Below are 14,573 nucleotides of genomic sequence, written 5' to 3' on the forward strand. Positions count from 1 at the left end.
GTTAGTGTTCTCTCACGGCTAGGTCTCTGGAACAATGGCAGTCGCTACTGCAGACACGTACAATAGGTCAACATTGCTACTGCTGCACTAGGATGGCCCTGACGTCTCAGCACTGAGCCTCAGTTAGAGAGCTCTAGAAAAAACACGCGTCCCCTGCTCCTCCTCTCTGGGTAGGAACAGAGGGAGAGAGGCTGTCACTGCAGCACGAGGCTGGCCCAGCTGACACAGTGACTGGAGCAGTGGCTGCCTGGCAGAGGCATTCTGTGCTGTGGATATTATCTCTTTCCTGTACGTAGGGTTTATTCCATATTGATCCCAGTCATTTCCCAGTGGAGGAACAGGAGCTCTGGAACGTCTAGTGACCTATGAGGTGATGATGGGGGAAGAGGGGCGATGAACTGGAAGAAAGGAGGGAGATACTAACGTGCAGTTTTTGGTTGCAGTTTTGTGTGTGAGTATTTTATAGTGTATTTTCAGAAGAGGATGGCATTGTGTACTTCTGTGTTAATGTGCATTTGTATGTGTTCATTAGATTGCTGTATACAATTTTTTTTCTAGAACACACAAACGTTTCCCTGTACTCGTATACATGAGTGCTTTTATTTGCTTTGTTGTTTTTTCTCTCTGTGTGCATCTAATTTTGTCAGCGGGCTGCAAATCCGCAGGTTGGCAGGTTTTTGCCTGGGTTTTGTGGCGGGTGGGGATCAGAATCTCTGTACATGATGAGGGGGAGCAGGATGGTAGGCAGAACAGCTGGGCTGCTATGGAGAGGGGCAGGCATGAGGGGTCACTCATTGGCATGGATCAGCTACTAGCCTCTAATACTCGATTTGGCGTAGTCATAACCAGACGCCCTCGGGGACTAATCCATCTTTGGGTCGGTGGAAAGGGGGCACTGCAGGCTACATTTGATATTGCTGCTCTACTTAGTCAGCAGTGTGATATTATACTGTGTGTAAGTAGTGTCAACAAAGCTTCAAGCAACTGTTTATAGAGTAGAGTTGGCTTGGGCATGCTTAGTGTACACTACAGGCACATGGTACATTATAAGTACAGCTCTATCACTGTACTGAGAGAAAATATGGGCAAAACAGCGAAGAAAATGAGGGTCCTATTCCAATTATCACCATAAAGCATTGACTGGAGTCAGATTAACCTGGAGTTTGTGGTGAAACAGTGTCCTGCTCTAGCATTCTGTTTGTTTTACATGGTCAAGCTTTATATCATATTTCCATATTAATATTTAACTTTGGTTAAACAAATGATCCAGTGATTTTTTAAGTGTTGTGGGGGCCTCCATACTGCTTAATTAACTGTCATAAGCACTGGGGAAGTGGTACTCTGGTGTATTGACACAAGGCTTAGCAATGAGGGTAGTGTTGTGTGCGTGTTTGTGCGCATATAGTTAGTATGTGCCTCAGTGTTTTGAACACTGGATTTTCCTCTGTCCTCACTAGGTATTGAGTGTGCTGATTTTTACTAGTATTGCTTGCTGTTTTCGCATACTGAGAGAGGTTCACATTTAAAAACTGATTTTAATGGACAAACTCTGGTCTCGTCAAAGTGACCAGGAAGAGACATGGAGTTCTTGTTAACGTGTTTGTGTGAGAGCCAGTCCACAGTATTTGATCTTGTTTCAGGAGTCCTCTAAGCATGCGGTATTCATGCCAGTTGGCTCGCCAGTGTTGGTATATATGCCATGCATTTGAATGTGGTCAAAGAGCTAGACAACTTGCTCATTGACTTTGATGACAAGTCCGTGACTTTGAGTGTTGTCAGCAGAGTTTGATTCATGCCAACTAACTTTGTCATGTGCCTCAACGAACGGCCAACCAACCTTCACAGAGACCGAAGGGCTCAAAATAAATCATGGTGTAAATCAATAAACACCATGATGAGAATGGTGAATTTACAAGACTCACAAAGCCTCTAAAATGTCCTGTATTTTAATGTCTCTTCTAGGACACAGTGAGTCCTCCACTAAAATGCAGACAGATGCTGTTTCTGTTGATAACCTCATACTTCAAACTGGCTTATCTGTCTCCTTAATGACCGGCTGGGATTTTATAGCTCCTCAGCAGCACCAGCCTAAGTTCTGTTCAGTTCTGTTCCGCTACGCTCTGTCTGGTGACTTTGCTGACTACTGCAATGTCACAGCACTGAGTCAGTCAGAGATAGACTGTAACTCTCAGAAGAGATCAAACTCTTAGGAGTTTGAGGTAAAGTTGATCAAGATGGTTGCGCTTTAGACTTGGCTGGCTAGTTTGAGGATGCGTCCCAAATGGGACCCTATTCCCTATATAGTGCACTACTTTTGACCAGGGCCCGTAGGGGTCTGGTCTTAATGTGTGCACTATAAAGGGAATAGGGTGCTGCATCCTAAGTGAGTCTACTCTGTGTCTGGCTGAGGTCTGAGAAACATGGATGTGGGGGTTGTCTGTCTGTTCTGCCGAGTTGGCCAAAATGATTGCAAAGGGGGGTTGATGAGTGATGTCTGGCTCTTTGATAAGCTTGTAATTCTTTGTTAATGTTGGCATCTGTATTTTATTTAACGATGGGAAAGATTTAGTGTACATGTTATCCAAACTTTGCAGTTCACCCTGTGACTTATAACAAACTGGCACAGCTCTTTTATTGGAGTAGTGATGCACAGTTTTCTTAAAACGCTTGCATAGCTTTTTCTCTGTAGCTGTACCCTACGGACTCAGTTCCTCTATGCCCTTTCCACGAGTTTCTCCCATTGCCATGACCAATCAGTTTCAACAAATGGTGGTTTGTTTCAGAGAATGTGCAGATTCTTACTCTGCCATGTTCAAAGGGCCATTGGATCAAATGTATTATTGTTTGACTGATTTGATTCATCTGCTGTATTTTGAACCCCTATAAGCACCAGACTTTTTTTAGCACAGCTAAGATCACTCCCCCTCCCTTTCCACCCACCCGGCACTCGATTTAATTAACATTTGCATATATTTGAGTTCTTTTGATGAGCTAGTTATGGTGGAATGGGACTTATCATGCATGTGAGTGTGGATTAATATTCAAGTTTCTGTGATCGTACCCTAACCCAGTCTTTGGGGAAAGGAGAGATCCCAAACAGGGGTGGGTAGTGGGCTGGGGGGGATGGGGGCTCTTGGCAAGAGCATAGAAATGCCCCAAGGGTAGAATTATTTTTCATTGCATTCAGACGGGTAGACGATCCACCCCCACGACCTCCCCCTCCTTCTCCATCTCTATATGGGTCTGTCTCCCATATTTCTTTCTCTTGTGCCACCTTTCTATCCACTCATCTAGGGCTGGGCGATATGGCCTAAATCTCATATCTACATTTTTTATAACTTATGGGCAATTCACGATATACATCAACATTTAAAAAAAATATTTTCTTTAAATAAGCTTTGTTGAACAGTTAAAGGTCAAATACACTGCAATTAAAACAGTCAGCAATAATCTAATGAATTCCGAGCTCGTGAAATCATACCTAGGCTTGATATATGCCTTCCACAACCAAAAGACCCACTAATAATTTCATTATTTTATCAAAATTGTTGTACCTGCTTTGTTGTGTGTGCAATAATTACTGATCTGGCTTTCAGGTCTGTTTTTATAAAGATTTCCTTTTTGTTATTTTTTTTTTATAGAAACATGCATAATGCACATCCAATAATAATGTAGCAGGCATTATAGAAAATGTATTTATAAAACAGACTAAACTGCTAGTATAACAATCTTTATTTGACTTAAATGCAGCTAGCGATACGTGGTACCGTAATGCGACGAACTGCGCATACATTTTCCATTAATGTTAATTTGTACATCCGTTTTAGTAGTGTCTGCTCGAAATTTGAGTAGTTGAAACAAACTGCGTATTGTTCAAAAAGTTAACAGTCAAATAATGTCTCCATGTGTTTCGGTGTCCATATGTCCGATGCTGTTGGACCAAACCTCAAATGCAAATAGCGAGTTGAAACCGTTTGTCAGAGAGGAAGAAGTAATCGCTCATCTTTGTCGTTGTGAGGTAGGGTGGAGGTGCTCGGGAGAAAGAGGCCAAGCGAGAGGTTTTACTCTCGCCTAAATCTGTCCAAAATATGCCCAATGTGCATATTTTGAACCTTGTCGCCTACCTTCCCGGCTTTGGGACAACGACTCCCATTGTTAGGGTGGAGACATGAGCATTTCGTCATTATATAGATCTCTGGTGTAAAGGAGAAGGTGGACAGGACAGAAGGAGTGAACGAGACAAAACCAAAAAGACATGAGAACAAGGAGACACAAACCCTCATAAAAACGAAAAATACAAAAAAAAACTTGATTCTGCGATAGGCATTTGGAATATTGCGCAAAAACATACATTCGATATATCACCCATCCCTACTGTCATCCTCTCTGTGTATAACTCTTTCGCTTCCTCTATGCCTTATTTATTTTTTGTGTGTCGACTCCACATACCGACTCTCTCCAAAAAACCTTCAAACCCACTGAGCCTCCAACTGTGAGACCAACTCCTGGCAGACAATTACCCTCCCTGACACTCATCCTGAAAGAATGTCCCGCCTCCTGCCCGCCCGCCTGCCTTTACCCCCCTTACCAGCCTCCAGGTGCACAGTGACAGAGTGGTTTTAGACTGTCTAGCCCAGTGTTGCTGAGGCTGCTGGTGAAGGCAGGCCTCATAGGTCTGGCCCTCATTCCCATGCATTGTCAGCTGATTCCTCAGGGCATATTATCATTGCAGTGATTCACAGGATCACAGCATTGGAATCAGCCCATACATAGTCTTGTTCAACAGCCGTGTGTGTTGGGGAAAAACTGGCACGTTAGGCTATAGCCCAACCCTCGTAATTGTTGTCTGTATTTGCCAGATGCAGACACAGTGTAGACTTTACCTTGTAGATTAGAGATTAGATTAAATCTATGTAGAGCCCACTGTAGATAGAACACTGTTATTAGGTCATCTACTGCAAGATAGCATTCTGCTGCATAGATATATCAATTATGTTATTAGCACCTTTGCATCATCTATTTTGATATTGATGTGTTGGATTACCTCGATTAGGTTTGAAGGGAGACAGCCAGAGCTGATCAAACTATTTTATCTTACCTTATCTTTCTCTCTGCCCCAAATAGAAGGCATTCCCCTAACATGTGACTGCTTAATTAACAGTACTGTATGCCGCTGTATGCCGTATAGTATTCCGCTGCAGTCTTTTGGTTTTTGGAGGCGGCAGCAGCTGATATCGAGTCTGAGACAAGTGAGGAGCTCCTCTGAAGCACCTGTTTGGTGGTGTGAACTTCCATCCCACCATTATTCTAAGATGGCGTAGCAGTAGGTCGTCCTGTCCTGTCGTGTCCCTGTATATATCGTTTATTTTTCGTTTTTTACATATTTTCTCCACATATCTCTTTGAAAACATTTTGCTAAACCCTAAGCTTCCAAATACTCTCCTGCAACCCGACTCACCCAATGTAGCTATTTTTCCTAAAGTATTTATATTTACTTCGGGACCCCTCAACTGGAGCTAGCCAGCTAACCAGCGGGTATGCTAGCGGTCTCCAGCTAACCGGTCATCAGCTAACCTGTAGTTCGGAAAGCTCTCGCCTGTTCGTACAACGCGACTTTAACCAGAGCACAACGGACCTATTTATTTTTCATCCCCGGATTCCCACCGCAAACGGAACATCTTTCAGCTGGATTTTTCAGCAACTAGCTATCTAGCTAAACCGCAACCTCGGATTACTCCTGGCTAGCGTTTCCACCCACTTAGCTTGAAGCTAGCCCGGCCGTAGCACCTGCGCTACCACCGTAGCATACTCCTGAGCTACAATACCCGGGCCCACGACCGGTCTACCGATGTCATCGCATGAAGAGGAATAAACAGACTCACCCCATCGCGACGTCCCCCAAAGGCTAACTCTCTAGCCCTCGCTATCTCCCTGCTTGCTAATTCGGCCTGCTAACTGCTAGCTTGTCCAGCTCCGGCCCGCTAACTGCTACCTTGTCTAGCCCGGGCCTACAAACTGTTAGCTTGTTAGCACAGGCCTGCTAACTGCCTGAATCGCCGCGTCTCAAACGCTCACCGGACCCATATTTACTTTCTATCTCTTTTGACTTTTAGTTTGTTTATACCTTCCGGAGACCTGCCTCACCCAATGTGATACGGAATCCCTATTATTTATTTATTTATTTATTTTTAGAACACTCAAGAACCTCCAGAAGCTAACCAGCTAACTAGCTACAAGCTATTTAGTCATTGTTAGTTTTTTTTAAACCAGGATAACACTCGCCAGGCCAGCTTCCCTGCCCCATCCACCGCTGCCCCCTGGACACTGATCTCTTGGCTACATAGCTGATGCACGCTGGACTGTCCATTAATCACGGTACTCCATTCTGCTTGTTTGTTCTATCTGTTGGCCCCGTTGCCTAGTCTACGCCATTTTACCTGCTGTTGTTGTGCTAGCTGATTAGCTGTTGTCTCACCTACTGTTTTAGCTAGCTTTCCCAATTCAACACCTGTGATTACTGTATGCCTCGCTGTATGTCTCTCTCAAATGTCAATATGCCTTGTATACTGTTGTTCAGGTTAGTTATCATTGTTTTAGTTCACAATGGAGCCCCTAGTTCCACTCTTCACGCCCCTGATAACTCCTTTGTCCCACCTCCCACACATGCGGTGACCTCACCCATTACTACCAGCATGTCCAGAGATACAACCTCCCTCATCATCACCCAGTGCCTGGGCTTACGTCCGCTGTACCCGCACCCCACCATACCCCTGTCTGCGCATTATGCCCTGAATATATTCTACCATGCCCAGAAACCTGCTCCTCTTATTCTCTGTCCCCAACACTCTAGGCGGCCAGTTTTGATAGCCTTTAGCCGCACCCTCATACTACTCCTTCTCTGTTCCGCGGGTGATGTGGAGGTAAACCCAGGCCCTGCATGTCCCCAGGCACCCTCATTTGTTGACTTCTGTGATCGAAAAAGCCTTGGTTTCATGCATGTCAACATCAGAAGCATCCTCCCTAAGTTTGTTTTACTCACTGCTTTAGCACACTCTGCTAACCCTGATGTCCTTGCTGTGTCTGAATCCTGGCTCAGGAAGGCCACCAAAAATTCAGAGATTTCCATACCCAACTATAACATCTTCCGTCAAGATAGAACTGCCAAAGGGGGCGGAGTTGCGTTTTACTGCAGAGATAGCCTGCAAAGTAATGTCATACTTTCCAGGTCCATACCCAAACAGTTCGAACTACTAATTTTGAATATTACTCTCTCCAGAAATAAGTCTCTCACGGTTGCCGCCTGCTACCGACCCCCCTCAGCTCCCAGCTGTGCCCTGGACACCATTTGTGAATTGATCGCCCCCCATCTAGCTTCAGAGTTTGTTCTGTTAGGTGACCTAAACTGGGATATGCTTAACACCTCGCCAGTCCTACAATCTAAGCTAGATGCCCTCAATCTCACACAAATCATCAAGGAACCCACCAGGTACAACCCTAACTCTGTAAACAAGGGCACCCTCATAGACGTCATCCTGACCAACTGGCCCTCCAAATACACCTCCGCTGTCTTCAACCAGGATCTCAGCGATCACTGCCTCATTGCCTGTATCCGCTACGGAGCCGCAGTCAAACGACCACCCCTCATCACTGTCAAACGCTCCCTAAAACACTTCTGTGAGCAGGCCTTTCTAATCGACCTGGCCCGGGTATCCTGGAAGGACATTGACCTCATCCCGTCAGTTGAGGATGCCTGGTCATTCTTTAAAAGTAACTTCCTCACCATTTTAGATAAGCATGCTCCGTTCAAAAAATGCAGAACTAAGAACAGATACAGCCCTTGGTTCACCCCAGATCTGACTGCCCTCGACCAGCACAAAAACATCCTGTGGCGGACTGCAATAGCATCGAATAGTCCCCGTGATATGCAACTGTTCAGGGAAGTCTGGAACCAATACACGCAGTCAGTCAGGAAAGCTAAGGCCAGCTTCTTCAGGCAGAAGTTTGCATCCTGTAGCTCCAACTCCAAAAAGTTCTGGGACACCGTGAAGTCCATGGAGAACAAGAGCACCTCCTCCCAGCTGCCCACTGCACTGAGGCTAGGTAACACGGTCACCACTGATAAATCCATGATTATCGAAAACTTCAATAAGCATTTCTCAACGGCTGGCCATGCCTTCCGCCTGGCTACTTCAACCTCGGCCAACAGCTCCGCCCCCCCCGCAGCTCCTCGCCCAAGCCTCTCCAGGTTCTCCTTTAACCAAATCCAGATAGCAGATGTTCTGAAAGAGCTGCAAAACCTGGACCCGTACAAATCAGCTGGGCTTGACAATCTGGACCCTCTATTTCTGAAACTATCTGCCACCATTGTCGCAACCCCTATTACCAGCCTGTTCAACCTCTCTTTCATATCGTCTGAGATCCCCAAGGATTGGAAAGCTGCCGCAGTCATCCCCCTCTTCAAAGGGGGAGACACCCTGGACCCAAACTGTTACAGACCTATATCCATCCTGCCCTGCCTATCTAAGGTCTTCGAAAGCCAAGTCAACAAACAGGTCACTGACCATCTCGAATCCCACCGCACCTTCTCCGCTGTGCAATCTGGTTTCCGAGCCGGTCATGGGTGCACCTCAGCCACACTCAAGGTACTCAACGATATCATAACCGCCATCGATAAAAGACAGTACTGTGCAGCCGTCTTCATCGACCTTGCCAAGGCTTTCGACTCTGTCAATCACCATATTCTTATCGGCAGACTCAGGAGCCTCGGTTTTTCGGATGACTGCCTTGCCTGGTTCACCAATTACTTTGCAGACAGAGTTCAGTGCGTCAAATCGGAGGGCATGCTGTCTGGTCCTCTGGCAGTCTCTATGGGGGTGCCACAGGGTTCAATTCTCGGGCCGACTCTTTTCTCTGTGTATATCAATGATGTTGCTCTTGCTGCGGGCGATTCCCTGATCCACCTCTACGCAGACGACACCATTCTATATACCTTCGGCCCGTCTTTGGACACTGTGCTATCTAACCTCCAAACAAGCTTCAATGCCATACAACACTCCTTCCGTGGCCTCCAACTGCTCTTAAACGCTAGTAAAACCAAATGCATGCTTTTCAACCGGTCGCTGCCTGCACCCGCATGCCCGACTAGCATCACCACACTGGATGGTTCCGACCTAGAATATGTGGACTTCTATAAGTACCTAGGTGTCTGGCTAGACTGCAAACTCTCCTTCCAGACTCATATCAAACATCTCCAATCGAAAATCAAATCAAGAGTCTGCTTTCTATTCCGCAACAAAGCCTCCTTCACTCACGCCGCCAAGCTTACCCTAGTAAAACTGACTATCCTACCGATCCTCGACTTCGGCGATGTCATCTACAAAATGGCTTCCAACACTACTCAGCAAACTGGATGCAGTCTATCACAGTGCCATCCGTTTCGTCACTAAAGCACCTTATACCACCCACCACTGCGACTTGTATGCTCTAGTCGGCTGGCCCTCGCTACATATTCGTCGCCAGACCCACTGGCTCCAGGTCATCTACAAGTCCATGCTAGGTAAAGCTCCGCCTTATCTCAGCTCACTGGTCACGATGGCAACACCCATCCGTAGCACGCGCTCCAGCAGGTGTATCTCACTGATCATCCCTAAAGCCAACACCTCATTTGGCCGCCTTTCGTTCCAGTACTCTGCTGCCTGTGACTGGAACGAATTGCAAAAATCGCTGAAGTTGGAGACTTTTATCTCCCTCACCAACTTCAAACATCAGCTATCTGAGCGGCTAACCGATCGCTGCAGCTGTACATAGTCTTGGTAAATAGCCCACCCTTTCTCACCTACCTCATCCCCATACTGTTTTTATTTATTTACTTTTCTGCTCTTTTGCACACCAATATCTCTACCTGTACATGACCATCTGATCATTCATCACTCCAGTGTTAATCTGCAAAATTGTAATTATTTGCCTACCTCCTCATGCCTTTTGCACACATTATATATAGACTCCCCCTTTGGTTTCTACTGTGTTATTGACTTGTTAATTGTTTACTCCATGTGTAACTCTTTGTTGTCTGCTCACACTGCTATGCTTTATCTTGGCCAGGTCGCAGTTGCAAATGAGAACTTGTTCTCAACTAGCCTACCTGGTTAAATAAAGGTGAAATAAAAATAAAAAATAAAAATACAAAAAAATACAAAAAAAAACCTGGCAGCCCTGTCTGTCTGTGCTGTCTATAGAGGGAAACCCTGGGTGGATATGGAAGATGCTCTCAAGTGCTAATGTAATTCTGGGAAGGGTTGACATGATTTAACAGGATTAAGTATTGGCCCCTGAAGGGGTCTGTGGGAGTCCAGGGGGGCTGGGATGGGGAACTGCCTGTCAGAAGTGATGTGGGACAGACAGTGAGAGGAACATGGTCTGGAGAGGGGGGAGTGGATAAAAATGCTTGACAAGCATCTTTCATTGCAGAGTTTTTTTTGTTTTTTTTGCCTTTGTTTCTCTCCTTGCTTTTCACACTCGCTTTTCACACTGGTCTATCAGCTTTCACTCTGGTGATGAATCAGCTTTTTGCTCTCAATCGGTAACATAAGCTTCCATATTTGGCAATGCTTTCTGTCCACAAATTCCTCTTTCCTGACGTGTGAACGCTGTGCATTACATCGGGCCGACACCGAAACATCTGATCCACTCCCAATGAGATCTCAGACCACAACCACATCTTTGAACTTACCACCCCACATAACCATTAGTTCACTAACCACTTTGAATTTTGCCCTGCAGGTAAAGTGCAAACCCTGAGCTTTGAGTTAGTTAGGTACTGCTTTTACAGGGTTCGAGCTAATGTGAAACAATGCATTGTGGTGTCCTGCTTTACCATCTGCGGTACTATTAGCTTCACGCATACAAACCTGCTGTGATTTATGCTCTGCAGTATGTCTGTTGTTCCACTGACCAAAACATAGTTGGAAATGGGCGGGAGCTTTTATTGCTATAAGTTTTTATTTGGAAAAGGTTACTCAAACTAAACCTGGATAAAATAGATAGATGTAGCACTTATCTGGTGATTTGGAAATGCCAGAGAAGACCAGCATAACGGATGGATCAGTTAAGTGAACCTAATATCACATAGTGTCTCGTGTCTGTAGCTTGATTTCAGTTATTTATCTGCCCGGTTGGATAGAGGATGTCGTATGTTTATATGGCTAATATAGGGCACTGTAAATGTCAATGATGTGGACTGGCTGTGATAGGCTGTTTTTGGTGTGTCTTGTTTCGCATGTTAAATGCCACATGCTATGGCAAACACTCAACGAGGATCGCTGCGAAGATGGTGAAAATATTAGGGCTGTCCCTGAAAAGAAAATCTTGGTCGACCGTGTATTTTTCTATGTTTGAATAAAGTCAACTATATGTAAGCTACTGAGCTTGTCTGATGCTTTAAGCACTGAGATTTAACATTTAAGACACAAATTACTAAAGAGGGAGCCAGAGATCAATATAGCCTAACCAGAAGGAAAAAACCTGTTCCTGACTCACCTCCCGCTGCTGCTGGCCTCTGCAGATTTTGCCGTTAGGCTATACAGTTGAAGTCGGAAGTATACATACACCTTAGCTAAATACATTTAAACTCCGTTTTTTACAATTCCTGACATTTAATCAGAGTAAAAATTCCCTGTCTTAGGTCAGTTAGGATCACCACTTTATTTTAACAATGTGAAATGTCAGAATAATAGTAGAGAATTATTTATTTCAGCTTTTATTTCTTTCATCACATTCCCAGTGGGTCAGAAGTTTACATACACAATTCATATTTGGTAGCATTGCCTTTTAAATTGTTTAACTTGGGTCAAACGTTTCAGGTAGTCTTCCACAATAAGTTGGGTGAATTTTGGCCCATTCCTCCTGACAGAGCTGGTGTAACTGAGTCAGGTTTGTAGGCTTCCTTGCACGCACACACTTTTTCAGTTCTGCCCACACATTTTCTATAAGATTGAGGTCAGGGCTTTGTGATGGCCACTCAAATACCTTGACTTTGTTATCCTTAAACCATTTTTCCACAACTTTGGAAGTATGCTTGGGGTCATTTTCCATTTGGAAGACCCATTTGTGACCAAGCTTTAACTTCCTGACTGATGTCTTGAGATGTTGCTTCAATATATCCACATAATTTTCCTTTCTTCATGATGTCATCTATTTTGTGAAGTGCACCAGTCCCTCCTGCAGCAAAGCACCCCCCACAACATGATGCTGCCACCCCCATGCTTCACGGTTGGGATGGTGTCCTTCGGCTTGCAAGCCTCCCCCTTTTTCCTCCAAACATAACGATGGTCGTTATGGCCAAACAGTTCTATTTTTGTTTCATCAGACCAGAGGGCATTTCCTCTGTACGATCTTTGTCCCCATGTGCAGTTGCAAACTGTAGTCTGTCTTTTTATGGCAGTTTTGGAGCAGTGGCTTTTTCTTTGCTGAGCGGCCTTTTAGGTTATGTCGATATAGGACTCGTTTTACTGTGGATATAGATACTTTTGTACCGGTTTCCTCTAGAATCTTCACAGGGTCCTTTGCTGTTGTTCTGGGATTGATTTGCACTTTTCGCACCAAAGTATATTCATCTCTAGGAGACAGAACACGTCTCCTTCCTGAGCGGTATGACGGCTGTGTGGTCCCATGGTGTTTATACTTGTGTTCTATTGTTTGTACAGATGTACATGGTACCTTCAGGCATTTGGAAATTGCTCCCAAGGATGAACCAGACTTGTGGAGCTCCCCCAAAAATTTCTGAGGTTTTGGCTGATTTCTTTTGATTTTCCCATGATGTCCAGCAAAGAGGCACTGAGTTTGAAGGTAGGCCTTGAAATACATCCACAGGTACACCTTCAATCGACTCAAAATATGTAAATTAGCCTATCAGAAGCTTCTAAAGCCATGACATCATTTTCTGCAATTTTTCTAAGCTGTTTAAAGGCACAGTCAACTTAGTGCATGTAAACTTCTGACCCACTGGAATTGTGATACAGTGAATTATAAGTTAAATAATCTGTAAACAATTGTTGGGAAAATGACTTGTGTCATGTACAAAGTAAACTTGCCAAAACTATAGTTTGTCAATAAGACATTTGTGGAGTGGTTGAAAAATACGTTTTAATAACTCTAACCTAAATGTATGTAAACTTCCAACTGTACCAGCGGTCGGCAACCTTTTCCATTTTGAGTGCAGTTATCGTTTCCACCAGATCAGAGCATGCATTTTCTTCCCCTTTCATGCTGAGTGGTTATCAAAAGGGAGAGCGCTGGAAACATTTTTCAAATGGGCTACATTGACAAACTTGTCATTCTCAATGGATGTAAAAACAGACTTTGTTTACTTGCTGTTTGAGGTGAAGAAAAAATAACTTTGAGAAGCTCTGCAGTGATGGGGAGTTAAGACAATCAGAAATAGTATCAGATCCCCAACCGTGCACATTTATAGGCCGACATTTGCATGTAGGCCAGGTAGCTTATGCCTACATTTGCATGCAGGCCAGGTAGCTTATGCCTACTTCAATGCCGAATCAGGTGCGTGTCCTTACTCAAGATTGACAGGAGCGCTTCAAACAAAAGACCAATTAATAAATTGACAACTTGTAAATGGAATGAAATAAATCAAAACGGTTTACTCACAAGTGTAGCCTAGGTTGTGCGCTCTGCAAGAAAACCTCTTGGAAGCACCCATCCCGGATCTGGGATAATTGTCATCAACTACGCTAAATAGCATAGCGCAACGGTCAAATAATCTTACTAGAAAATATTTATATTCATGAAAACACAAGTGAAATATAGCGAAACACAGCTTAGCCTTCTGTTAATCACCCTGTCGTCTCAGATTTTGAAATGATGTTTTACAGCGAAAACAATACAAGTGTTTGTAAGTTTATCGATATACTTGCAAAACATTATGTACACCTAGCGGCAGGTAACTCGGTCACGGACTTGTAAATGGAATGAAATAAATCAAAACTGTTTACTCACAAGTGTAGCCTAGGTTGTGCGCTCTGCAAAAAATGTGTCCACTCCTACAATGACAACAGTAAGACTGTATCAATAAAATATTGACTGCATTAGCAGAAAATACCGTAACAAACAAACGTAGGTGAGAACTTATGGTAACTAAAGGTAAATGTACTACTGGTGATACTGGTGGGCCATCCCCACAGTGTCTGCAATGGATTAGTCCACTATTTTTATATATTTGTCACTGCTCTACTAAAAGATCTGTCGACCAACAGCATATCTACTAAACAATCAACCAGTTCACTAAGTGGGATCAGCCCTAGAACATAGGTTTAGCTTTTTTTGTGACCAGTTAATGCAATTCTTGACCTTTGTGGAATTACAATGTTTTGGTGTGTCTTGTCTTTTAGGTAAGATGTTAAACTAAATGATTTACCCTGGGAATAGTGTGAGACTAACATTTAGTCTTTTTGTGTGTTTCTCAGGTAAATTGCAGAGCGGGGCTGAACGGCATCATTACTGACCTTTCTGCACATTGTTTAGCCAGCCTCACCGGTGGGTACCCCCTCCTACACACGTACACC

The 14,573-nt window shown here is 44.3% G+C and overlaps 1 protein-coding gene across 11 annotated transcripts in view; it reads left to right on the top strand.

The window, feature by feature from the left end:
• LOC109891203 (nck-associated protein 5-like) overlaps positions 1-14,573 on the top strand; it is a 102,813-nt gene that overhangs the window by 43,703 nt on the left and 44,537 nt on the right. For 3 of the 11 annotated variants that reach the window (XM_031825330.1, XM_031825329.1, XM_031825335.1), the window contains exon 3: positions 14,475-14,544. The exons of 2 other annotated variants lie outside the window; for them this stretch is intronic. Coding sequence is in view for 2 of the 9 variants with exons in the window: in XM_031825327.1 (XP_031681187.1) it covers positions 12,811-12,843; positions 14,475-14,544 (103 nt within the window). In the remaining 7 variants the exon portion in view is untranslated. Of the gene's footprint in view, positions 1-28; positions 452-12,701; positions 12,844-14,474; positions 14,545-14,573 lie in introns of those variants that run through there. 6 more of the 11 variants (XM_031825327.1, XM_031825328.1, XM_031825333.1 and 3 more) reach the window with 5 other exon arrangements.

This window comes from Oncorhynchus kisutch, linkage group LG5 (genome assembly GCF_002021735.2).
Source record: "Oncorhynchus kisutch isolate 150728-3 linkage group LG5, Okis_V2, whole genome shotgun sequence".
Lineage (NCBI taxonomy): Eukaryota > Metazoa > Chordata > Actinopteri > Salmoniformes > Salmonidae > Oncorhynchus > Oncorhynchus kisutch.